The sequence below is a fragment of the Cololabis saira genome, chromosome 13, assembly GCF_033807715.1.
Source record: "Cololabis saira isolate AMF1-May2022 chromosome 13, fColSai1.1, whole genome shotgun sequence".
Classification (NCBI taxonomy): domain Eukaryota; kingdom Metazoa; phylum Chordata; class Actinopteri; order Beloniformes; family Belonidae; genus Cololabis; species Cololabis saira.
Window position 1 is genome coordinate 46,114,896 of NC_084599.1, and position 26,546 is coordinate 46,141,441.

Below are 26,546 nucleotides of genomic sequence, written 5' to 3' on the forward strand. Positions count from 1 at the left end.
TTTAAAAAGGGGGACCGGAGAGTGTGTTCCAACTACAGGGGGATCACACTTCTCAGCCTCCCGGGGAAAGTCTACGCCAGGGTACTGGAGAGGAGATTACGGCCGATAGTCGAACCTCGGATTCAGGAGGAACAATGCGGTTTTCGTCCCGGTCGTGGAACACTGGACCAGCTCTATACCCTCCGCAGGGTGCTCGAGGGTTCATGGGAATTTGCCCAACCAGTCTACATGTGTTTTGTGGATCTGGAGAAGGCATTTGACCGTGTCCCTCGTGCCATTCTGTGGGGGGTGCTGAGTGAGTATGGAGTCCGGGGCCCTCTACTAAGGGCTGTCCGGTCTCTGTATGATCGAAGCAGGAGTCTGGTTCGCATTGCCGGCAGTAAGTCAGACTTGTTCCCGGTGCATGTTGGACTCCGGCAGGGCTGCCCTTTGTCACCGGTCCTGTTCATAATTTTTATGGACAGGATTTCTAGGCGCAGCCAGGGGCCGGAGGGGATCCGGTTTGGGAACCTCAGGATTTCATCTCTGCTTTTTGCAGATGATGTTGTCCTGTTGGCTTCATCAGACCGGGACCTCCAGCATGTGCTGGGGCGGTTTGCGGCCGAGTGCGACGCGGCAGGGATGAAAATCAGCACCTCCAAGACCGAGGCCATGGTTCTCGACCGGAAAAGGGTGGCATGCCTTCTCCGGGTGGGTGGAGAAGTCCTGCCTCAGGTGGAGGAGTTCAAGTATCTCGGGATCTTGTTCACGAGTGAGGGAACAATGGAGCGTGAGATTGACAGGCGGATCGGTGCATCGTCCGCAGTAATGCGGTCGATGTACTGGACCGTCGTGGTAAAGAGGGAGCTGAGTCGAAAGGCGAAGCTCTCGATTTACCGGTCAATCTACGCCCCTACCCTCACCTATGGTCATGAACTTTGGGTAGTGACCGAAAGGACAAGATCGCGGATACAAGCGGCCGAGATGAGTTTCCTCCGCAGGGTGGCTGGACGCTCCCTTAGAGATAGGGTGAGGAGTTCGGTCACCCGGGAGGAGCTCGGAGTCGAGCCGCTACTCCTCCACATTGAGAGGAGTCAGCTGAGGTGGCTTGGGCATCTGTACCGGATGCCTCCTGGACGCCTCCCTAGGGAGGTGTTCCAGGCATGTCCCACCGGGAGGAGACCCCGGGGAAGACCCAGGACACGCTGGAGAGACTATGTCTCTCGGCTGGCCTGGGAACGCCTCGGACTCCCCCCGGAAGAGCTGGAGGAAGTGTCTGGGGTGAGGGAAGTCTGGGCATCCCTGCTGAGGCTGCTGCCCCCGCGACCCGGTAACGGATAAAGCGGGAGAAGATGAGTGAGTGAGTGAGTGAGAGGAAGCAATTTTGCATATTGATAGACAACATTCGTCACCTCTTAATCCCACTCTTCAGATGGAAAGACTTAAACGTCAAACTGAATTTGATTTAATTTCTACAAACCAGGCAGAACTACTTTTAAGGAGAACAAAAGGAACCTATTATGAGTATGGCGACAAGGCTAGCCGACTGTTAGCAAGGCAATTGAAGCATCAGTCTGCCTCCAGATCAATCGCACAAATTCGGAAAGACCCTCAAACCTTAATTACAGATCCAAACGAGATAAATAATGTTTTTGCCTCATATTATTCCAATCTGTATAAATCGGAAGCTCCATCTGAGAACACTGTAATGGATACATTTTTAGATGATTTAGGTTTTCCTGTAATTAACGAAACAACTAAAAATAACTTGGATGCTTCACTTCGTTTAGAAGAGGTTACAGGCAGTCTTAAATTAATGCAAAATGGTAAGGCACCAGGCCCAGACGGCTTCCCAGCTGACTTCTTGAAGAAATTTTCTGACCAGTTAGCCCCCTTGATGCTGGACATGTTTAATGACTCTCTAGGGTGTGGCATTCTCCCAATGTCTTTAAATCAAGCTTTAATTTCTCTCATCCCAAAGAAAAATAAAGACCTGGAAGTATGCAGCAGTTGGAGGCCTGTCAGCTTGCTTAATGCCGATATAAAGCTGTTAGCGAAGATCCTTGCTGGCCGGCTGGATCCCTGCCTACCAAACATTATTTCCACTGACCAAACTGGTTTTATAAAGGGTCGGCAGTTATCTTGTAATATTCGTCGTTTACTTAACATAATAATGTCAAAATCTGTTACAGAATATCCTGAATTGGTGGTCTCTATGGATGCAGAGAAGGCCTTTGACCGCGTAGAGTGGGGTTATTTATTTTCAGTTCTTACAAGATTCGGATTTGGTCAAAACTATATTTCATGGATTAAATTGCTTTACAGTGCCCCTACTGCAAGTGTAATTACCAACTCTACTCGGTCTGAGTTCTTCCCTTAAACACGCGGTTGCCGCCAGGGCTGCCCCTTGTCGCCCATGCTTTTCGCCGTCGCAATTGAACCGCTTTCCATGCTTTGAAGAGCTCACCGCTCTTCTCTGGCATCAATAGGAATGGGATAGAACACAGAGTCTCACTTTACGCGGATGACCTGTTGCTTTATATCTCTAATCCTACTGTCTGTATTAACAAGATTCTTGATATTTTACAAACTTTTGGTTCCTTCTCAGGATACAAGTTGAATATTGATAAGAGCGAGTGTTTTCCTCTCAATAATGTGGCTAATCAGATTCCGGCTCAAGCGTTACCTTTTCAACTAAACACTTCCAAATTTAGGTATTAATTATTTCTCATAGTCTTCCTTTAATTTACAAATATAATATTATGAAGTTGGTCAAAGAGATCAAATCTGATCTTAAGAATTGGAATACGCTCCCCCTTTCTCTTTTAGGAAGAATCAACTCCATTAAGATGAATGTCTTACCCAGATTTCTGTTTTTTTTTCCAGTCTTTTCCAATATTCTTCCCCAAATCTTTTTTTAAAAAAGGAACTCGACCAGGCTATTTCATCATTTATTTGGGCAGGAAAGACCTCAAGAATAAAATATTCTACTCTACAACGAAGTAAAGAAAAAGGTGGCCTTGCACTACCTAATCTGATGATGTACTACTGGGCGGCCAATATTCAAAAAATCCATACTTGGTACAAGTTCCCAACTACAGACTGGTGTCAGATGGAAGCTCACTCTTGTAACTCAGTCTCTTTATCAACCTTAATCTGTGCTCCTCTAAATTCATATTCTGCTAAACACATTTCCAATCCAATTGTTGCATCTACTTTAAAGATCTGGAAGCAGTTTAGATGTAACCTTAAAATCACCTCTCTTTCGCCACTGATACCTATCTGTGACAATCATTTATTTCTTCCTTCGGCTCTCGACCCCGTTTTCTCTGCGTGGAAAGAGAAAGGTCTGGTTTATTTTAGTCAATTTTACATTGATAAAGTTTTTGCTCCTTTCGATACCATTAAAAATAAGTTTGACCTTCCACAAACTCATTTATTTAGATACTTTCAAATTCAAAACTTTGCTCAACATAACTTTTTTAACTTCCCTCATCAATTGTCCGAGTCGCTTTCCGATACAATTTTATCTTTACCTGTAGCTCGCAGAAACATTTCAAATGCAATCAAATTAATCTCATCATCATTTCCTTTTTTGTTGCTGCCGTTTTGCGTGTCCTGTATTTTATTTTATTACTTTATTTTTCCAATTATTATTGTCTTCAGTCAGAGTTTGATCGGTAATCGGTACTTACTTTGGGACCTGTTTATAATTACGTATTTTGCAGTGTGTGTGTTTTGGGGTGTTTATGTTTTGTGTCCTTATTTATTTTTATATTTATCTATTTTTTTTGTGTGTATGGTAAAATATAAAACGGGATATTCTGTCGAACCCTTTAAAAGAAATGGTTATTGTGTAATATAATTTACATGGACTACCCAATAAAGAAACATGTTTAAAAAAAAAGAAAAAAGAAAAAAGAAAAAAAAAAAAAAAAAAAAAAAAAAAAGAAAAAGAAGAGCATTTATTCTGCTCTTTAATCTCATCACAATCCTTGCAGGAACAGCTGCTTAAACACTGGGATTAACCGTCTTTAGACTCCTATCAAATCTTAATTTATATGGATAATCTTTAGTGATGCACCGAAATGAAAATTTGTGGCCAAAACCGAAACTAATAATAAACACTTGGCCGAATACCGAACCTGGTTCTTCGCAGTTTTTCATTTATTTTGCCAATTTTTTCACCATTACATAAATCAAATAAATGTGATTTAGGCATGCTTTTAAAAGAAAAAAATCTTTTACAAAATTCCAAGGTAGAAAACATTTGTTGAACATAAAAAACTGAAAATTTTTTATATTTCCCAGCATTTCTTAAATATTCCAGCAGACATTATACCAGCAAAGAACAATAACTTAAAATAAATAAATTAGCAAAATACATTTTTTGGCCATCTTTGAGCTTACGTTAGGCTTAACGTAAACTGTACTTTGCGTCTCTTAAAATGATGTGTGAAAAAAACCATATTGTCAAAAGCTTATATGAAACAATGTCTTTGTTTCTTAAATTTTATTAATACACTTCCCATAACCCAAGTCAGTAAATGTATCTTTTTTTCTCTCAACCCCCCAAATGTTGAATATCTGTAAATAATTGATTATTAGCTGCGTCCGAAATTCCATCCACCCTAATGATCTATCCATACTCTATAGTATGTACTATCCATACTCACTAGTATGTACTATCCATACTCATGGATTGATGGACACTAGCTGAGCAGAAACTTCCCATAATGCAATGCAGCAGTGTTTGGTTGCTAAGTGATACGTATATATGTCATAAGTATAATATTAAGTATAATAATATTATTATATAATATTCATAAATAATATTATATAATGTCATCTTGTTTCGACCAGGATAAACGGGAAAGAGCGGAGCTGCTACTGCTGCTGTTACCATGGTAACAGCAGCACTTCCTGCCGTTGTTACCATGGTAACAGCAGCACTTCCTGCCGTTGTTACCATGGTAACAACGGCAGGAAGTGACGTGTGCTCTCTCTAGTACGTCCGAATTAATGCTACTACTGATATTTACTCAAAGTGTACAGAACTTAAGTATACTTTTTAGTAAATACTGTTTAGTCTGGCATTTGGGACGCACCGCTTGTTTTGTTTCCTGTGCCTTTTATTGTACACCCTACAGAATTTTGTTCAATAAAGTTTTGGGTAAAAAAAAAATGCATTTATTTATTCTCATCTGTACGGTTTAAAATGTAAATAAAAGGAGTTAATAACTGGACAGGCTGGTCCTCACCCGGTGGTGGCAGCCGTCCAGCGGGCTGAGCTGCAGCTGTTTGGCCTCGGCCAGGAACTTCTCGTCTGCCGTCAAAACCTCAAACCCGGCGTGGGCGGAGAGGAGAGGGGTGTCGGTGGGGGGGGCGGTGGGGGGGGCAGGAGGTGCTGCAGGTGCGTCAGCTTCAGGAGGGTTTCCAGCTTCAGGAGGGGGGGGCGTCTGCCGCAGCCACTCAAACAGGCCGCTGACGGACGGACAGGCCAGGCAGACGGACAGCAGGATGAAGACGTGGACGGAGACGTGGGCCATGTCTGGATCTGCAGGAGAACAGGATTCAAGTTCATTCAGAATATCAGATCAATACTAGACAATTTCCTTGCAGAAATTTCGAGAATGCCACGGCGGGCTGCTGCCCATTTGTGTACATTATTGCATTTTGCAAATAAAATAAAAGGTGAAGGACTCAAAACTAAGTCCAATGACACCACACAGGATTCTCCATGTCAAACCATTCAAAAGTTATAGCAGAAAATAGAGACAACCAATCAGAAGAAGGGGCGGGGCTAATTTGCACCAATGAAGGTCAAGGACTCAATACAGAGTCCAATGACACCACCCATGACTCTGTATGTCAAACCAATCAAAAGATATTGGACTATAACTTATCGGCCAATCAGAAGAAGGGGCGGGGCTAATTTGCATATATATATATATATATATATATATATATATATATCCCATGAACCGGTTCCCAGCAGGACTGGGGATCATCTAAGGTCAAAAGGTCAGGGTTCAGATTTCTCCATTTTCCAGGTTCCAAGTATATAAAGTCTGTTCTGATTGAGTCATGTGACCAGTTCTGGCTGAATGAGTCAGCAGGCTGAGCTCTGGTTGCCCCGGCAACAAGAACCTTGACATGAAGAAGGTTCCGGTTTGGCTGTGAGAAAACCCCAGATTTTGCCTTGTGACAAGTTCTCAAATAACTCAGATTTGTGATAAAACCGTAGCTCCTAGCAGAAAAACAAAGCAGTACCCGGCAGATTCCGACACTTAATTTTATTCAGATATTCCTTAAAATGTGTTAGTAACGGCAGTGCGAAAACAAAGTGAGATTTTTTTTAAGAAAACTTTTAATTACATTGCAGTTAATGGGGACTGAGGCAGGATTTGGCGCAGCTTTATCCCTCCCCGTTTAAATGTTGTGCATACCCCGCCTGTCAAAGTCACATTTTATGAATCCCAACACCTATGTCTACATTCTGACCAAAAATTATCTTTCTAGCTTTCACGGTTCGTCCGTGAGCTCGAGTTACAAATAAAAATCAAGGTAATTTTTTTACTGTCCCTCCCACTCTAAAAAAATGAGAGCTCCACTCTAAATTTGACAAAAAAGTGATTTCCAGTCCTCGCTTGAGCGCTCATATCTTGAAAAGTGTACATTTAAGGAAAAAACTGTTTCAGGTTTTGAGAGAGAAGAGAAGTTTTCCTCGTTTTTGAAGTTTGAATGACATTTCTACGTGCAAGTATGAGAAAGATACGCGACTCAGAAAGAAGGTGAATTTGGAGTTTTTCAAACCTCCTTCCACCCACAGTGTGACATTCTGCCCCATTCACTTACATGGGAAAATCTCCCCATTAGTTTGGAAATTTGGAAATGTTTTTGTTTCGTGCAAAAACTATTTGTGCTATCGCTCTGAAAATCCACAGGACTGTAGTTAAATTCAGGGCCTACAACTTTCTAAATTGGTTCAGAATTTTTCGAGTAACGGTGTGCGAGTGGTGAGGCCCCGAAGTTCTCCCAATGCATTCCGGATGGGGCTAAAAGTGCACGTTTTTGCACGTTGCGCAAAAACGTGCACACCAATCGTTTCTACGTTTTTACTTTGTGTTTTCTCAAAGCTGTGGGACTAGTTACGCGCCCGAAGTTTGTCCGGAAAATTAATAATAAGATGAAACGCACACAATTAACAATAGTGCCTCTGGCTGCTCCATAGCTATGGAGGAGGCGTGCCACTTGGCGCAGCCGTGGCACTAAAAAACATTCACAATTTCATGATGAATTTCTTTGTAGCTCAGTTCTGTTGATTTTATTAAGGATCCCTATTAGCTGTTGCCGTAGCAACCAGCCAGTCTTCCTGGGGTCCACAAATTAAAAAAAAGAAGAAACATACAGAATTAAAGCTGCAGCAGCGATGACGGGCCACTCACGGCCACCGTCCCCATAAGCATATCAGAAATGACACCACCCATGACTTCCTATGTCAAACCATTCAAATGTTATGGCAGAGAAAAGTTTTCTAGGGGACGCTGTTGAGCCGTTAGGCCACGCCCATTAAAGGTATTGTGACATCATTTTTAACATGCTTTTAACACTATTAAAAGTCTTGGCCAACATCCCTCAAATGTGTCTAAAAGAGTGTAACAAGAAAAACTTCACTCTAGTACTCTTTTCCTGGCTTTTTATTACAGTGTTTTTTTGCGCCGTGAAAAATGCTTCCTTTCCCCCCTTTCCTGTCAATCATTGCTCCGCTCCTCCTCCAAACCTCCTCCTCCTCCAGCCATACGCTCACAGCGGCGTCGGAGAGAGCCGGGAGCGACAGGCGAAGCATGCACGGAAAAGCCGCACGGCGAACCACAGCAAACAATCATAAAAATAAAGGCATGCAAGCAGCACTGTCCCCTTATCTTAAGTCCAGTCAGTGGCCGCGGGTCTTCTTAGCAGTTTTCCTCCGGTGATTAGAACAAAAGAGGCGTGTTAAGCCTCATTTATGGTTCCGCGTTAAATCGACGCAGAGCCTACGCCGTAGGGTTCAGCGTACGGTGCGCGTCGCCGCGTAACCCTACGCCGTAGGCTCTGCGTCGGTGTAACGCGGAACCATAAATCAGCCTTTATGGTGCGCTGGAGAGGAGAGGAGACAGGGAGCTGGGTGGAGGGGGCGGTGATTTAGCGGACCGTTACGTAACGGCCCGCCACCAAACCACATGCGCCGTTTTTGCACAGTTATGCGGAAAATCCCAGAAAACACACAATACACTGAATGTTAAAAGTTCGTTGTTTTTTGGGTGTAATTAATAATAATAATAATAATAATAATAATGACTTGGATTTATATAGCGCCCTTCAAGGCACCCAGAGTGCTTTACAGAGATCATTATTCATTCATACACATTCTCTCTGGTGGTGGTAAACTACAATTTGTAGCCACAGCTGCCCTGGGGCAGACTGACGGAAGCGTGGCTGCCATATCGCGCCAAACGGCCCCTCCGACCACCACCAACATTCATACACATTCACACGGGGCAAGGTGGGTAAGGTGTCTAATTGATGTCAAGACACCCAACAAAACACAAAAAACCAAGAAAAATTTGTTTTTCATGTCACAATCCCTTTAATGCAAACCATTAATGCAAACCATTAAATATCAAATTTATCGCCAAGCCTGGCGATAAATTTGGTGACTTTTGGAGAACTATCAAATATGGACCAATCAGATGAAGGGTGGGCGCGCTTTTTGGCGTCTATCGTCACCACGGTAACGCTTTTGAAAGAGAAAAGTAATGTGCGTCGTCGCAGGATGGAGACGCACATTTTGATGTATAACACACATGGGTGCACGTTACGGTTCGGGCCGTATTAACTGCCAAAGGAATGGCATAAATTGCGTAAAAAATTACGCAATTAATTCAAAATGTTCAAAATGACCGACTTCCTGTTGGGTTTTGGCCATGGCGCCAAGAGACTTTTCTTTAAGTTGTGACATGATACAGGTGTGTACCAATTTTCGTGCATGTACGTCAAACCGTATTGTGGGGCTTGAGGCACAAAGTTTTCTAGGGGGCGCTGTTGAGCCGTTAGGCCACGCCCATTAATGCAAACCATTAAATATCAAATTTATCACCAGGCCTGGCTTGGTGCAAAATTTGGTGACACAATTACAAGTTCGATACAAGATAAAAAAATTACATTAAAGAAAAGAAAACTATTAAATAATACAGAATGCAAAAAGAACAAACAACAAAAACTTTACAATGTTAAGTAGACTAAGATTCTTTTTAAGAGTTAATTAGTTGTATTTGCAGCAGAGGTTTAGAGGCAGGTTATTCCACAAAGTCACTGATCTATAGATAAAGATCTCTTAAGATGATTGGTCCGACTGGAACCTCCAGTTTTATAATTATCAACTTATTTTTATTTCATCCGTTTCTCACCGTTGTTGCTGCATCTTATAATCGTCACTTGTTCAAATTCAACCACAACTTTCAAAACGTCCATAAACCTGGGCCTGTGTTTCACTAACTCACAAATAACAGGATAAACTAGAGACTGGAAGAACTCAGTTATAAACCAACATGAAATCACCAAAACTCACTTTGTTGGAGCGATGTTTTTAAATTCAGACTCTTTTTATTAGAAAACTCAGTCAGCACCAACTACACTCTTTCCTCTTTCAGAAACCCTGAAAACCCACACTATTTATCTCATTTTTTTTTCTAAGAATTATTTTTTTTTCCCTTCAGTGGCCCCAATTCTTTATCTCAGAAGTTAATCTCAGAATAGTTTATACATTAAAATCTATGGAAGAGGATTAGGGCCACTAAAGAAAAATATATAATTCTGAGAAAAAAAAAAGTCAAAATTCTGACTTTTCTGAAACCTAAAACCAAAAAAGGATTTTTAGGGAGGATTTCTTTTTTTCCATTTCGAAAAAAAAGTAAAAATTTTGACTTTTTTCAGAAACGTAAAACAAAAACAAAAAGATTTACAGATTTTTTTTTCATTTATTTAAAAAAAAAAAAAGGATTGTTTTCCCATTTATAAGGAAAAAAGCTCAAATTTCAGAAACCTAAAACAAAAGAAAAATATTTACAGGGGATTTTTTTCCCAATTCTAAAAAAAAAAAAAAGCCAAAATGTTGACTTTTCTCAGGAACTTAAAACAAAGATAATAATTTAGGTTTTTTTTTCCATTTCTAAAAAAAAAAAAAAAAAAAAGTCAAAATTTAGATTTTTTTCAGAAACGTAAAACAAAAGGATTTTTTTTAATTTATTTTTAATAAAAAAGCAAAAATTTTGACTTTTCTCAGAAATCTTAAACAAAAAAATTATAGTTTTTGAGGATTGTTTTCTCATTTATAAAGAAAAAAGCTAAAATTGTGACTTTTCTCAGAAACCTAAAACAAAATAAATATTTACAGGAGATTTTTTTTCCCAATTCTAAAAAAAAAAAAAAAAAGCCAAAATGTTGAAATTTCAGAATTCTGAAAACCCATTTGAAAAGAGAAAAGTCTGCAGGTTAATCAGGTTCTTCCCACTTTCCTGCAGGACAACCTCAGATTGAAGATGTGGATTAAAAATTAAGAAAAAAAAAAGAAGTCCTTCATAAAGTTACATCGGACTTGCATCAATTTACGATGTAGAAGAGCCGTTATTCGGAGGCATGAAGATAAATTGAATTAAACGCTCCTGAATGAAGTGAGGGGTTTGGCCCGGACATGTCTGTCTGTTCAATACCAGCAATAAACGCTGCAGAAACTCTGATAAACCAGGAATAAAACTAACACCTGGAAAACACCGGCAGTGCTAAACAGTTCCACACATTTAAACACGTTTAGAATCGTACCTGTGAAGTTTCTGCAGGAACAAACTGTCACTCCTGGAACAGCTGAGCGCAATAACACTGATCGGAACCACGTGACCCTCGCCAGCCAATAGGAGCGCAGGCGCTGGGTTTTAAGGGACGCGCTCGGGGGGCGTTCCATTCCGTACCGGCTGGGCCGGGCGGGACGGGCGGGAACATAGAGGACTGTCTCAGAAAATTAGAACATTGTGATTTTCTGTAATGAAATTAAAAAGAAACAAAAATGTCATACATTCTGGATTAATTACAAATCAACTGAAATATTACAAGCCTTTTATTATTTTAATATTGCTGATCATGGTTTACAGCTTAAGAAAACTCAAATATCTTATCTCAAAAAATTAGAATATTCTGGGGAATCTTAATCTTAAACTGTAAACCATGATCAGCAATATTAAAATAATAAAAGGCTTGCAATATTTCAGTTGATTTGTTATCAATCCAGAATGTATGACATTTTTGTTTTTTTAATTGCATTACAGAAAATAAAGAACTTTATCACAATATTCTAATTTTTTAAGACAGTCCTGTATATATATGTATGTATGTATATATATATACATATATAATATATATATATATATATATATATATATATATATATATATATATATATATATATATATATATATATATATATATATATATATATATATATATACATAACCCGATATATATTATGATTATTAATATATATACATATATAATATATATATATATATATATATATATATATATATATATATATATATATATATATATATATATATATATAAATATATATATATATATATATATATATATATACATATATATATATATATATATATATATATATATATATATATACATACATATATATATATATATATATATATATATATATATATATATATATATATATATATATATATATATATATATATATATATATTAATAATCATAATATATATCGGGTTATGTATATATATATATATATATATATATATATATATATATATATATATATATATATATATATATATATATATATATATATATATATATATATATAGTCCAGTATTTGTACTTCGTTACTTGACACCTCTGCTATTTATATTTGTCTATGTTTATATATCTATGTTTATATATCTATGTTTATATATCTATGTTTATATCTCTATGTTTATATGTCTATGTTTATATCTCTATGTTTATATATCTATGTTTATATATCTATGTTTATATCTCTATGTTTATATATCTATGTTTATATCTCTATGTTTATATGTATATATGTCTATATATCTAGTATCTCTATGTTTATATCTCTATGTTTATATCTCTATGTTTATATCTATGTTTATATCTCTATGTTTATATATCTATGTTTATATCTCTATGTTTTTACGTCTATGGGCAGGAGACGCGGCTGGATTGCCCCGCCCCTCAGCGCCGCCCCGGTGATAAGAACGAGCGTTCCCTCTCTCCGCTGTGGGTTAGGGTTAGGGTTCGTCGTCGCTTACGCTCCGGAATCGAACCGCCGCCTCTGACAGCTGGAACTAAATCAACCCCGGGGTCGCAGCGCCATGGACGGCAGTAAACCCCGCACGGACCAGGTGAAGAAAACCCGCCGGAATCACCGCCGTTATTCCCGTCACTCCGGGATAGTTTATGGTTGTAACTCCGGGATAGTTTATGGTTGTCCAGTTCCATGGTGAAAAACACGTGCGTCTTGTTTCTAATATAATCTGCCCCGATTATTATTATTATTATCATTATTAATTATTCCCCCAGCACCAAAACAGTGAGACTAAACAACCACAGAGCTCTAAATGAGAACAAATAGGCCTTAAAGATCCATGAATTTAAAAATATCATCAGTTTATCGATTATTTATTGTGACAGAGAGCGCTACAATATATTTTGCAATATATAATCGATTATTTATTGTGACAGAGAGCGCTACAATATATTTTGCAATATATAATATCTTTCTCCCCCCCACCACTAGAAATTAATCTAAACATGTCCAAGTTTCAAAATGTCTCCGTATCAGAGTGCGTTTACATGGGAAGTTTAATTCCTCTTTAATTCAGAAATTTAATCCAAAAATCCGATTTAAAATGAGTAAAAATTACCAACACATAATTCTAAATGAAAATGGCCATTCCAAAATTAAACTTAATTCCGAAGTAAGTGGCTGGTTTATTCCCATTTTAAATCCCAATGGAATAATTCTGCGATCATGTAAACAATCATTCAGATAAAGAAAAAAATTAACAAAATAAAAAAATGATAACATAAAATTTAAAATAAATAAATAAATTTAAAAAAAAACAATAAAAAAATAATAAATTATATAATAAAAACAATAAATAAAATTCAATTAAACAATAAAAAATAAAAAAATGTATCCACTCATTCCTCTTTAAATTAATCCCGGTCTTTCTTTCTGCTCGTTCCCTCCCCGTCTGTCTCCATGATCTTATATTCCACACTGGGCTGGTTTTCCTAACAAAGTTTCCAGATGCAGCAGCAGTAAACGCTGGTCAAGAGCAGAGACATTTATTTAATAAATAGAAATCATTAAAAGTACAGATGGAAACAGGAAACATCAGAATGGTGATCTTTTCAAAGTTGTAGCGGCTAAGTTAGTTTTTCTTCCGGTAGTTTAACTTCCGGTCCCCCCCCTATCCAATCAGAACCTTCCGGTCCCCCCCCTATCCAATCAGAACCTTCAACCCCCAGACCTGGAGAGGAATTGGAGAAAGACCATCAAACGTGTTTCCATGGAAACCTCCATTCAGAATTACTATTTCCATGTAAACTCCAAGGAAAGTAGTTTAATTCTGAATTATTAATTCCGAATTAAAAAACATCATGTAACCGTGGCCAATAAAGGTCCGACATTCTCCTTGGGGAAGTTTGGGAGGTTGAAACTGTGGTTGGAGCTGCGATGCAGCTCGGTTGTCCGTCCGTCTACAAGCGGTTGATTAGTGAGACAGTTCCCTGAGATGGTTCCCTGGGAGAGTTCCCTGAAGGGAGAAAAATAAATTTTGTCTCCTGAAATGCCCTGGATTCCCGAAACACGGCTTTAATCAGCCACGCACCTGCTGTTTATCATAACAAATGCTTGTTTTTCTGTGAGAGAGGAGCTAGCTCACACGGGATTTTGGTCCCATGTGAGGCGAGACTTATTTTGAGAACTTGCGGAGTAGAAAGCTATAAAGACGCGAGAGCCGGAAGTTCGGGTTCAGAGTCTGCTGTGGGTCTAGTGCACGGACGCCCAGCGCGGTTTCTTTGGCCTACTCTGCCAGGACTGTTTCGGGTCTCCAGTCCCGTGTCGAGGTAAGAGTATGAGGCCTTGGCCCTTTGTAGTTGTGTGTTAGGAATATTGCTCTGCCATTTGTGGGGGATAACTTGACACCTTGTCCTAGCAAAAGAGTAATTGTGTGTGGATGTCTTCTATGCAGATGCTTGCTTTTCTGGCTGTTAATAAAGATCCATATGTCATTATAGCAAAAGCGAGTGTGTGTGTGTGATTCATTTTGGTGCAGCCGACCACTCTAGAACCTTAAAGTGAGATTTCTCCCAAAACATTCCCTGGGACAGTTCCCTGGGACAGTTCCCTGGGACAGTTCCCTGGGACAGTTCCCTGGGACAGTTTCCTGGGACAGTTCCCTGAGATAGTTCCCTGCTCCTCCTCTCATCCCGTCTCTGGTTCCAGATCAAGACGGACCCGGACCTGGAGCTGAAGGTCGGATTCATCGGAGCAGGAAACATGGCCTTCGGCATCGTCAAGGGCGTCCTGGCAGGTGAGGGAACAAGTGGTGGTGGGAACTTGAGTTGGAAACGCAGCAGCGGTGGGAACTAGTTGTGGGAACTAGTTGTGGGAACACAGCAGCAGCAGCAGCAGCAGCAGCAGCAGCAGCGGCGGTGGTGGTGGCGGCGGTGGTGGGAACTAGTGGTGGGAACTAGCAGTGGGAACGCAGCAGCTAACGCTCTGTTCTCGACTCCTAGGGAACATTCTTCCTGGGAACGTTAAAGTCAGCGCGCCGTCGTCCAGGAATCTGGCTCGTTTCCAGGTACGTCTCCTTCATAATTTCTTTAAAATTTAATTTTTTCTTTAAAATATGAGCATTAATTTAAACCATAATGAGTCGTATCAACTTTAGAGAATGTTGTTACTGTTATATAGGGGGGATTGGGACTGGAAAGTAGGACTAGGGGGGATTGGGACTGGAAAGTAGGACTAGGGGGGATTGGAACTGGAAAGTAGGACTAGGGGGGATTGGAACTGGAAAGTAGGACTAGGGGGGATTGGAACTGGAAAGTAGGACTAGGGGGATTGGGACTGGAAAGTAGGACTAGGGGGATTGGGACTGGAAAGTAGGACTAGGGGGATTGGAACTGGAAAGTAGGACTAGGGGGATTGGAACTGGAAAGTAGGACTAGGGGGGGATTGGGACTGGAAAGTAGGACTAGGGGGATTGGAACTGGAAAGTAGGACTAGGGGGATTGGAACTGGAAAGTAGGACTAGGGGGGATTGGAACTGGAAAGTAGGACTAGGGGGGACGGGGACTGGAAAGTAGGACTAGGGGGGACTGGGACTGGAAAGTAGGACTAGGGGGATTGGGACTGGAAAGTAGGACTAGGGGGGATTGGAACTGGAAAGTAGGACTAGGGGGGACGGGGACTGGAAAGTAGGACTAGGGGGGATTGGGACTGGAAAGTAGGACTAGGGGGATTGGAACTGGAAAGTAGGACTAGGGGGGACTGGGACTGGAAAGTAGGACTAGGGGGGACTGGGACTGGAAAGTAGGACTAGGGGGATTGGGACTGGAAAGTAGGACTAGGGGGATTGGAACTGGAAAGTAGGACTAGGGGGGGATTGGGACTGGAAAGTAGGACTAGGGGGGACTGGGACTGGAAAGTAGGACTAGGGGGATTGGGACTGGAAAGTAGGACTAGGGGGGGATTGGGACTGGAAAGTAGGACTAGGGGGGATTGGAACTGGAAAGTAGGACTAGGGGGGGATTGGGACTGGAAAGTAGGACTAGGGGGACTGGGACTGGAAAGTAGGACTAGAGGGGACTGGGACTGGAAAGTAGGACTAGGGGGATTGGAACTGGAAAGTAGGACTAGGGGGGGATTGGGACTGGAAAGTAGGACTAGGGGGGACTGGGACTGGAAAGTAGGACTAGGGGGATTGGGACTGGAAAGTAGGACTAGGGGGGGATTGGGACTGGAAAGTAGGACTAGGGGGGACTGGGACTGGAAAGTAGGACTAGGGGGGACTGGGACTGGAAAGTAGGACTAGGGGGGACTGGGACTGGAAAGTAGGACTAGGGGGATTGGAACTGGAAAGTAGGACTAGGGGGGGATTGGGACTGGAAAGTAGGACTAGGGGGGACTGGGACTGGAAAGTAGGACTAGGGGGGATTGGGACTGGAAAGTAGGACTAGGGGGATTGGAACTGGAAAGTAGGACTAGGGGGATTGGAACTGGAAAGTAGGACTAGGGGGGATTGGAACTGGAAAGTAGGACTAGGGGGATTGGAACTGGAAAGTAGGACTAGGGGGGGATTGGGACTGGAAAGTAGGACTAGGGGGGACTGGGACTGGAAAGTAGGACTAGGGGGGATTGGGACTGGAAAGTAGGACTAGGGGGGACTGGGACTGGAAAGTAGGACTAGGGGGGACTGGGACTGGAAAGTAGGACTAGGGGGACTGGGACTGGAAAGTAGGACTAGGGGGGACGGGGACTGGAAAGTAGGACTAGGGGGACTGGGACTGGAAAGTACGACTAGGGGGGATTGGGACTGGAAAGTAGGACTAGGGGGGACGGGGACTGGAAAGTAGGACTAGGGGGGACGGGGACTGGAAAGTAGGACTAGGGGGATTGGGACTGGAAAGTAGGACTAGGGGGGATTGGGACTGGAAAGTAGGACTAGGGGGATTGGGACTGGAAAGTAGGACTAGGGGGACTGGGACTGGAAAGTAGGACTAGGGGGGATTGGAACTGGAAAGTAGGACTAGGGGGACTGGGACTGGAAAGTAGGACTAGGGGGGACTGGGACTGGAAAGTAGGACTAGGGGGGATTGGAACTGGAAAGTAGGACTAGGGGGGACTGGGACTGGAAAGTAGGACTAGGGGGATTGGGACTGGAAAGTAGGACTAGGGGGGATTGGAACTGGAAAGTAGGACTAGGGGGATTGGAACTGGAAAGTAGGACTAGGGGGGACTGGGACTGGAAAGTAGGACTAGGGGGGACTGGGACTGGAAAGTAGGACTAGGGGGGACTGGGACTGGAAAGTAGGACTAGGGGGGGATTGGAACTGGAAAGTAGGACTAGGGGGATTGGGACTGGAAAGTAGGACTAGGGGGGGACTGGGACTGGAAAGTAGGACTAGGGGGATTGGGACTGGAAAGTAGGACTAGGGGGGACTGGGACTGGAAAGTAGGACTAGGGGGATTGGAACTGGAAAGTAGGACTAGGGGGGACTGGGACTGGAAAGTAGGACTAGGGGGATTGGGACTGGAAAGTAGGACTAGGGGGATTGGAACTGGAAAGTAGGACTAGGGGGGGGATTGGGACTGGAAAGTAGGACTAGGGGGATTGGAACTGGAAAGTAGGACTAGGGGGGATTGGGACTGGAAAGTAGGACTAGGGGGACTGGGACTGGAAAGTAGGACTAGGGGGGACTGGGACTGGAAAGTAGGACTAGGGGGACTGGGACTGGAAAGTAGGACTAGGGGGATTGGGACTGGAAAGTAGGACTAGGGGGGACTGGGACTGGAAAGTAGGACTAGGGGGGATTGGAACTGGAAAGTAGGACTAGGGGGATTGGGACTGGAAAGTAGGACTAGGGGGGATTGGGACTGGAAAGTAGGACTAGGGGGGATTGGGACTGGAAAGTAGGACTAGGGGGGATTGGGACTGGAAAGTAGGACTAGGGGGGACTGGGACTGGAAAGTAGGACTAGGGGGGACTGGGACTGGAAAGTAGGACTAGGGGGGATTGGGACTGGAAAGTAGGACTAGGGGGGATTGGGACTGGAAAGTAGGACTAGGGGGGATTGGGACTGGAAAGTAGGACTAGGGGGGACTGGGACTGGAAAGTAGGACTAGGGGGACTGGGACTGGAAAGTAGGACTAGGGGGGACTGGGACTGGAAAGTAGGACTAGGGGGGACTGGGACTGGAAAGTAGGACTAGGGGGGATTGGGACTGGAAAGTAGGACTAGGGGGGACTGGGACTGGAAAGTAGGACTAGGGGGGACTGGGACTGGAAAGTAGGACTAGGGGGGATTGGGACTGGAAAGTAGGACTAGGGGGGATTGGGACTGGAAAGTAGGACTAGGGGGGATTGGGACTGGAAAGTAGGACTAGGGGGGACTGGGACTGGAAAGTAGGACTAGGGGGACTGGGACTGGAAAGTAGGACTAGGGGGATTGGGACTGGAAAGTAGGACTAGGGGGATTGGGACTGGAAAGTAGGACTAGGGGGGACGGGGACTGGAAAGTAGGACTAGGGGGATTGGGACTGGAAAGTAGGACTAGGGGGATTGGGACTGGAAAGTAGGACTAGGGGGGACGGGGACTGGAAAGTAGGACTAGGGGGATTGGGACTGGAAAGTAGGACTAGGGGGATTGGGACTGGAAAGTAGGACTAGGGGGGACGGGGACTGGAAAGTAGGACTAGGGGGGACTGGGACTGGAAAGTAGGACTAGGGGGGATTGGAACTGGAAAGTAGGACTAGGGGGACTGGGACTGGAAAGTAGGACTAGGGGGGATTGGAACTGGAAAGTAGGACTAGGGGGATTGGGACTGGAAAGTAGGACTAGGGGGGACTGGGACTGGAAAGTAGGACTAGGGGGGACTGGGACTGGAAAGTAGGACTAGGGGGGGACTGGGACTGGAAAGTAGGACTAGGGGGATTGGGACTGGAAAGTAGGACTAGGGGGGGACTGGGACTGGAAAGTAGGACTAGGGGGGGACTGGGACTGGAAAGTAGGACTAGGGGGACTGGGACTGGAAAGTAGGACTAGGGGGGATTGGAACTGGAAAGTAGGACTAGGGGGGACTGGGACTGGAAAGTAGGACTAGGGGGGGATTGGAACTGGAAAGTAGGACTAGGGGGACTGGGACTGGAAAGTAGGACTAGGGGGACTGGGACTGGAAAGTAGGACTAGGGGGATTGGAACTGGAAAGTAGGACTAGGGGGGACTGGGACTGGAAAGTAGGACTAGGGGGGATTGGAACTGGAAAGTAGGACTAGGGGGGATTGGGACTGGAAAGTAGGACTAGGGGGGACTGGGACTGGAAAGTAGGACTAGGGGGGATTGGAACTGGAAAGTAGGACTAGGGGGGATTGGGACTGGAAAGTAGGACTAGGGGGGATTGGAACTGGAAAGTAGGACTAGGGGGGATTGGAACTGGAAAGTAGGACTAGGGGGGATTGGAACTGGAAAGTAGGACTAGGGGGATTGGGACTGGAAAGTAGGACTAGGGGGATTGGGACTGGAAAGTAGGACTAGGGGGGGATTGGAACTGGGCCTAAGACTAGCTGTGTTTAAGGGCAGAGCTAATGGGGATCCTTACAGATAAACAATGATGGGCCGGTGTGGTAACCATGGTGACGTGGTAACCATGGTGACGTGCTTGTCCTGCAGGAGCTGGGCGTGGCCGTGACCCACTCCAACCAGGACGTGGTCTCCGGGTCAGACCTGGTGTTCGTGGCGGTGAAGCCTCACCTGGTTCCGCTGGTTCTGAACGAGGTGTCGGGTCTCGTCACCAACAGACACGTGCTGGTGTCGGTGGCCGCCGGGGTGACGCTGGCGGCGCTGGAGGAGGTGACACCCCCAAACCACCCCCAAACCACCCACAAACCACCCCCAAACCACTCCCAAACCACCCCCAAACCACCCCCAAACCACCCACAAACCACCCCCAAACCACTCCCAAACCACCCCAAACCACTCCCAAACCACCCCCAAACCACTCCCAAACCACCCCCAAACCACCCCCAAACCACTCCCAAACCACCCCCAAACCACCCCCAAACCACCCCCAAACCACTCCCAAACCACCCCCAAACCACCCCCAAACCACCCCCAAACCACTCCCAAACCACTCCCAAACCACCCCCAAACCACCCCCAAACCACCCCCAAACCACCCCCAAACCACCCCCAAACCACCCCCAAACCACCCCCAAACCACTCCCAAACCACTCCCAAACCACACCCCGTCCCGCCTGTTATGACTGGACACGTGTTCAGACCTTAATCAGGTTCCGTCTTGTGAGATCGGCATATTATATAATTGGAGTTTTCCAGGACATTTTGGACAGCACGTTTTCAACAAAACTACCCCATGTCTCATTCACCTGTAAGCGAGGCAGGTCTTAGGGGGGGGCAGGGGTGGGCTGTGTCCACCCAAACGTGCATCCTGCCCACCCATTCAAAGTTATGGGGATCCTTTATTTTTTTATAATTTTATTTTTTATAAATATTAAAAAATATCCCAGAATATCTGTACCGTTTCTGATTGGTTGGGCACTGCGCATCATTTTTAGACACAACAATGAACGCATACCGCAAAAGTTTACCCGAAGTCCCAGGAAAATGAGCACAACAGAGAAGTTCAGAACAGCAGACACTGAAGGCTGATTTATGGTTCCGCGTTACACCAACGCAGAATGGTGCATGTCGCCGCGTAGGGTACGCCGTGCCCTACGGCGTAGCCGTGGCCCCAGAGCCTGCAGCGCTCCGCCACCCGCTCTCCGCTCTCGCCGGGATGGAGACGCCTCCATCCCCACAGACCCCCATACTGCTTCCGAGTCGGAGCTGCTGCCGCGCTTCAGTGCGGCTTCACGTGTCCCCGCAGGCTGCTGCTGCTGCTGGGCGGAGAGTCCTGCAGCAGCAGCCCGGACTAACGGCTCTGCTCCCCGCTCTCACACACAGCGGGGACCGAGCTGCTCTGGATATAACTACACATAATAACTATATACTGGGGTCCGTGGCAGAGGGGAGGGAGGGGGGGGGGTTACACTGGGACACTGTGAGCCCAGGAGGGCCCGTGGGAAGTGGACACGGGGGGGCTGGAAGCGAGTGCGCGCATGGGACGGAGGGGGATATTATATAATTGGATCAAAACAAATAAAATGATTCTAAATCAGGGGTCTCCAACCCTGGTCCTGGAGAGCACCTATCCAACATATTTTAGATGTTTCCCTGCTTCAGCACACCATGATACAAGGAGCTGTGTCAGCAACAGATTGACGTGTCTCCTGGTTACGTGTCTCATCGTCCCCTCAGCTCCTCTCAGTATCTTGTAAAAATCATGTGTTTTATATTTGTTTTTAAACTGGTTTACTGGTTTAAAGTGGTCTCTGAAACTGTAACCATGGTAACGAGTGTCCTCGTCCCCCCGCAGCTGCTCCCGGAGACGGCCGTGGTGCTGCGGCTGATGCCCAACCTGCCGTGCGTGGTCCAGGAGGGGGCGCTGCTGTTCTGCCGGGGGTCCCGGGCCCCGCCGGAGGCCGGGTCCCTGCTGCGCTCGCTGCTGCGCTGCTGCGGCCTGGTGGAGGAGGGACCGGAGTCCTGGCTGGACGTCCACACGGGGCTGAGCGGCAGCGGCGTGGCCTTCGTGAGTTAAACCGGTGACATGGTCTCAACATTTGGACTTTTTTCTCAAAATTGTACTTCAGCATGAATCTCGACATTTCGACTTTTTTCTCTACATTTTTCGACTTTTTTCTCAACATTTCAACTTTAATAACAAAATTTTGACACTTTTTCTCAACATTTCGACTTTTTTCTCAAAATTGTGTTAGGTCCCTAAATCAACATACATAAATTCATAACTTAGGAAAGACACAGAGACTGTGGAATGATTTTTAAGGCCTTCTGCGCAGAAGGGAAGCAAAGTGGGAGCCCTGCAGAGCAACATGGCTCTCTGTGGCTCTCGACCAAATGCTTGCTGGCTCCTCCTTTTGCATCAGCTTTTATTGAGAAAACTGTGACAGGAACATTACCATATAAGGATAGTCAGCAGTTAAATAGACAGACAAAGAACAGACGTTGGGGTCACAAGACACACATGTGACATTTTCAGTTAAAGAGGAACTAATCTGGGATGTCAGAGCAACAGACATCTTTAAAAGAACACAAAGGTCAAATGGCTCCCTGACTAAAACAGGAACTTCATGGGGGTCTTTAACAGATGGTCCAACTGATAATGGGAAAGTTGTGGGACAGCCGACCCCCCTGACAGAACTCAGGAAGTGCTGCCCTGTCGTCTGTTAACATGTGATAGGCATGTGGAAAACAGGCAGTTCTCCAAGCTCACCTAATAATAAGCCTGATTCTGATAGTTTAATAAGGACAAACTAGTTCAAAAAGGTTGATTAACCTCACAATTGTACTTCAATATTAATCTCAACATTTCGACTTTTTTCTCGACATTTCAATTTTTTTCCCGACATTTTTCAACTTTTTTCTCGACATTTTTCAACTTTTTTCTCGACATTTTTCAACTTTATTGATGAGATTTTGACTTTTTCCTCAACATTTTGACTTTTTTCTCGAAATTGTACTTCAATAATAATCTCGACATTTCGACTTTTTTCTCAACATTTCAACTTTATTAACAAAATTTTGACTTTTTTTCTCGACATTTCGACTTTTTTGTGTGCATAATGGAAAAAAAATCTTCCTCCTCTAAATTATTATTTTTATTTTTCTCCTGCCTGGCCCTGATACTCTTCTGTACATTTGTCTATTTACTGGACAGTGAGCGAAATAGCAGAGTCAAATTCCCTGTTTGACCTGACTGGACCAATAAACCTGGTTCTGGTTCTGGTTCTGATTCTGATTCTGGTTCTGATTCTGGTTCTGATTCTGGTTCTGATTCTGGTTCTGGTTCTGGTTCTGATTCTGGTTCTGGTTCTGATTCTCCTCCTGCCGTGTCTCTCGTGTGCAGGTTTACCTGTTTGCCGAGGCGTTGGCTGAAGGAGCCGTGAAGATGGGGATGCCGAGCGCGTTGGCCAGCAGCATCGCCGCCCAGACTGTTCTGGTCAGTTCTACAAAGACATATTTGAACAAACATATTTGAACCATTTTCAGACAATAAAATAACTGAAAAAATGTTGTTACTTGAAAATTTTTAAATATGTTTATGTAAAATATGCTTTGTTGATGAGAAAATATGTTTCTTATTTTTGTGAGGGGGGATATATATTGTTTTTCGGCACTACCTTGTTCTCTATAGCTGATATAACATGAATTACTCCTATGTGGGATCAATAAAGTTCGCGTGTGTGAATTAATAAATGAGATGTAAAACGTACATTTCTCTGTAGAAAGGTGCTTTATGAAAATAAGTCCATTTACTTGTATTAGTTTACAGTCTTGAACATCCAATATGGCGGCGACGTTGACGTATCACAGCAGCTCGATGGGGCGTCTACGTAGATGTCTATGGGTTAAAGTATATGAAAACTTTAGTGACTGAGTCATGTGACCAGTTCTGGCTGAATGCGTCAGCAGCTGAGCTCTGGTTGCCCCGGCAACAAGAACCTCGACTTCGGAACCTTCCGATTTGGCTGTGAGGAAAAACCCAGATTTTGGCTTCTGACAAGGTTTCAAATAACTCTGATTTGTGAGAAAACCGTAGCTCGTAGCCAAAAATCGAAAACATCAAGAGAGACACAGAACTCAGCAGATTCTGTGAATCTTTAATGAATATCTTATTCAGATATTCATTAAAATGAGTGAGTAAGCTCAGTGCAAAGACAGAGTGAGATTCTTTTGAAGAAAACGTTTGATTACATTACAGTCAATGGAGACTGAGACAGGAATTCGCGCCGCTTAAGCCCCCCCCCCCCCGTTTAAATTTTGTCCATACCCCGCCTGTCAAAGTTACATTTTATGAATCCAAACACCTATGTCTACATTCTGACAGAAAATTATTTGTCTCCTTTTTACGGTTAGGTCATGAACTCAAGTTACAAATAAAAATTCAGGTAATTTTTAAAGGCTTCTCACACTCTACCAACCGACATTCCGCACTCTAGGTTTGACGAGAAAGTGATTTCCAGTCCTCGCTTGAGTGCTCATATCTTGAAAAGTGTACATCATAGGAAAGAACCGTTTGGTGTTTTGGAGAGAAGAGAAGTTTCCCTCCGTTTTGAAGTTTGAATGACATTTCTACATGCAAGTATGAGAAAGCTAGGTTTTTTTTACGCCCTCCCATCCACTTTGAATGGGTTTTTTTGGGAATAACTTTGGGAAAAATGGGAATTTCAACACCAAAAGTCATAGCACACTATTCCACGAGCCGCACGTTTTGATATATGATGCGCCTGTGTCCTCTGAAATCTGTAGGAGTAGCGAACCGAAATCTGTCCAGAAAAAGGAATAAATAAAAAACATGCAGGATAACAATAGAGGCCCCGTGGCGCTAATAAGCTTCAGCTTGGAAAAACTCCTTTCTGCTTCCGCTACTGTCACAGCCGAAATTATTCTCTCCTCCATGTTGATCGTCTCTGATCTACAACCCGTTTTTTTCTCCCTCCAGCACCTTCTTTCCTATTGGACACCGCCGAGATGTCGTCACAGGGCGCACGGTGAAATAAAAAAATGTTAAATTCGCATGCAGGCAGGCACGACGCCAACGCCGCGGCAGGCGCGACGCCAACGCCGCGGCAGGCGCCCTCTATGCCCCTTTCACAGAGAGGGTGCAAAGCGGCGGCCACGCCGGCTTTCCCATTCATTGTGTATGTGCTACCGCGGCGCAAGAGTGTCCAATCTCGGCGCGTCCAATAGGAGGGAAGGTGGTGGAGGCTGCGCTGAGTCTACTCCCTACCCGGCGGTGGGCGCGGCACAATGCTGCTTCTATGTGAATTATTTTTCGCCAAAAGGTGCGCCCCCCCTTCATCTGATTGGTCCATATTTGATAGTTCCTACTTTCTGCCATAACTTTTGAATGGTTTGATATAAAGAGTCATGGTGGAGTCATCAGACTTAGTTTTGAGTCCTTGACTTTTATTGGTGAAAATTGCACCCGCGAGGGCCCGTTCATCGCTGCTACAGCTTTAATTTTTACTCTTTTTTTTTTTACCTTTCCCTGCATGTGTGTGTTGAGTTACTGCTGCTGCACAAAGTAAATTTCCCCATTGAGGGAGAAATAAAGGACAATCTTATCTTATCTTATCTTATCCTGCAGGGAGCCGGGACGCTGCTGAGGGATTCTGGGAAACATCCGGCTCAGCTCCGGTCGGAGGTTTGCACGCCGGGCGGGACGACCATCTACGGGCTGCACGCGCTGGAGCAGGGCGGCGTCCGGGCGGCGGTTATGAGCGCCGTGGAGGCGGCTACGGAGCGGGCCCGGGAGCTGGGGGCCCGGGGGGCCCCAGGGGGGGCCCGGGGGGGCCGGGGGCGGCCATGAGCGCCGTGGAGGCGGCTACGGAGAGGGCCCGGGAGCTGGGCCGGCGCGGCGGCCCCTGCGGCCCCCCGGCCTCCAGGAAGTGACGGCTGCAGCCGCACAACGAACTCTAACTGAAGAAGAAGCCTGACGTCAGACTGTCCTCGGCGTGAAACTGCAGGACAAGAAAAAAGACACGAACTACGGAATATTAGGAGTATCAGGGCCAAGCAGGAGAAAAATATCTGAGCGGGGAAGTTTTTTTTTTTATTGTGCACTTTGAGAAAAAAGTCGAAATGTTGAGAAAAAAGTCAAGATTTTGGGAATAAAGTCAAAATTTCGAGAAAAAAGTCGAAATGTCGAGAATAATGTTGAATTACAATTTCAAGAAATAAGTTGAAATGTATTTCAACATTAATCTCGAAATTTCGACTTTATTCCCAAAATTTCGACTTTTTTCTCAAAATTGTATTTCAACATTAATCTTGACATTTACACTTTATTCTCGACATTTCGACTTTTTTCTCGACATTCTTTTCTCACAGTGCACAATAAAAAAAAAATCCCCCCTCAAATATTTTTCTCCTGCAGGCCCTGATAATCTTCCGTGCACAAACACTTGTTTTCTATCTTAATTATTTTTCCAATAAGTGCGGTTTACATGAGTCTTTTCACGGTTTGATGTAATTGAACTGTAAGTTTCTGTTTCATCTGGAGTTGATCAGAAAACCTTCGGCCTGATCGTCACGCACTAATAATCCAGTCTCTTCATTTAAGACGGTAATTCAGGTAAAGCAGAACCAGGAAGTGGAACCAACACTAGTGGATTATTAGATTTAAAGATCCTGATTTACCTGAAAAACTTCCAGCAGTTCTCGGTTCTAACGTCTCCCTGGGGTTTTACTGGATCTTTACGTGCGTGTAAAGCAGAGCTTGAAGTCGGACTACGTGTCTAAAGTATGAACATAATTGTGTAATAAGAGTATATTTTATTTAGATGAAGCTTAAACGTAAGTTTATGAGTGATTACAGTCGTTCTGCTGTCATGTCTTCATTTCTGTCCCAAGTGTTCACTGCTGAATTTGTACGACACAAATACAGAGTTTCTGCCGCCGAGCGTCTGGGATTCATTCATTCATTCATTCATGCATTCATGCATTCATTCATTCATTCATTCATTCATTCATTCATGCATTCATTCATTCATTCATTCATTCATGCATTCATTCATTCATTCATTCATGCATTCATTCATTCATTCATTCATTCATTCATTCA

General features: G+C 44.1%; 2 protein-coding genes across 2 annotated transcripts in view; one reads left to right on the forward strand and one right to left on the reverse strand.

Annotated features, from left to right (window-relative positions):
• The window catches only part of bmb (brambleberry), a 30,280-nt gene extending 19,365 nt beyond the window's left edge, over positions 1-10,915 (reverse strand). Inside the window, exons 1-2 of the mRNA XM_061738921.1 lie at positions 10,840-10,915; positions 5,241-5,536 (exon numbers count right to left, since the gene is read on the reverse strand). Coding sequence (XP_061594905.1) covers positions 5,241-5,528 — 288 coding nt within the window. The 5' untranslated portion in view covers positions 5,529-5,536; positions 10,840-10,915. The remainder of the gene's footprint in view (positions 1-5,240; positions 5,537-10,839) is intronic.
• Positions 10,916-12,310: 1,395 nt separating this feature from the next.
• pycr3 (pyrroline-5-carboxylate reductase 3) lies at positions 12,311-26,524 on the forward strand. The gene is made up of 7 exons (XM_061737329.1): positions 12,311-12,455; positions 14,567-14,654; positions 14,860-14,924; positions 19,515-19,694; positions 21,279-21,491; positions 22,827-22,919; positions 25,071-26,524. Exons 1-7 carry the CDS (start codon positions 12,426-12,428, stop codon positions 25,290-25,292), a joined length of 891 nt encoding a protein of 296 aa, XP_061593313.1. The 5' UTR covers positions 12,311-12,425; the 3' UTR covers positions 25,293-26,524.
• The last annotated feature ends 22 nt before the right edge of the window (positions 26,525-26,546 follow it).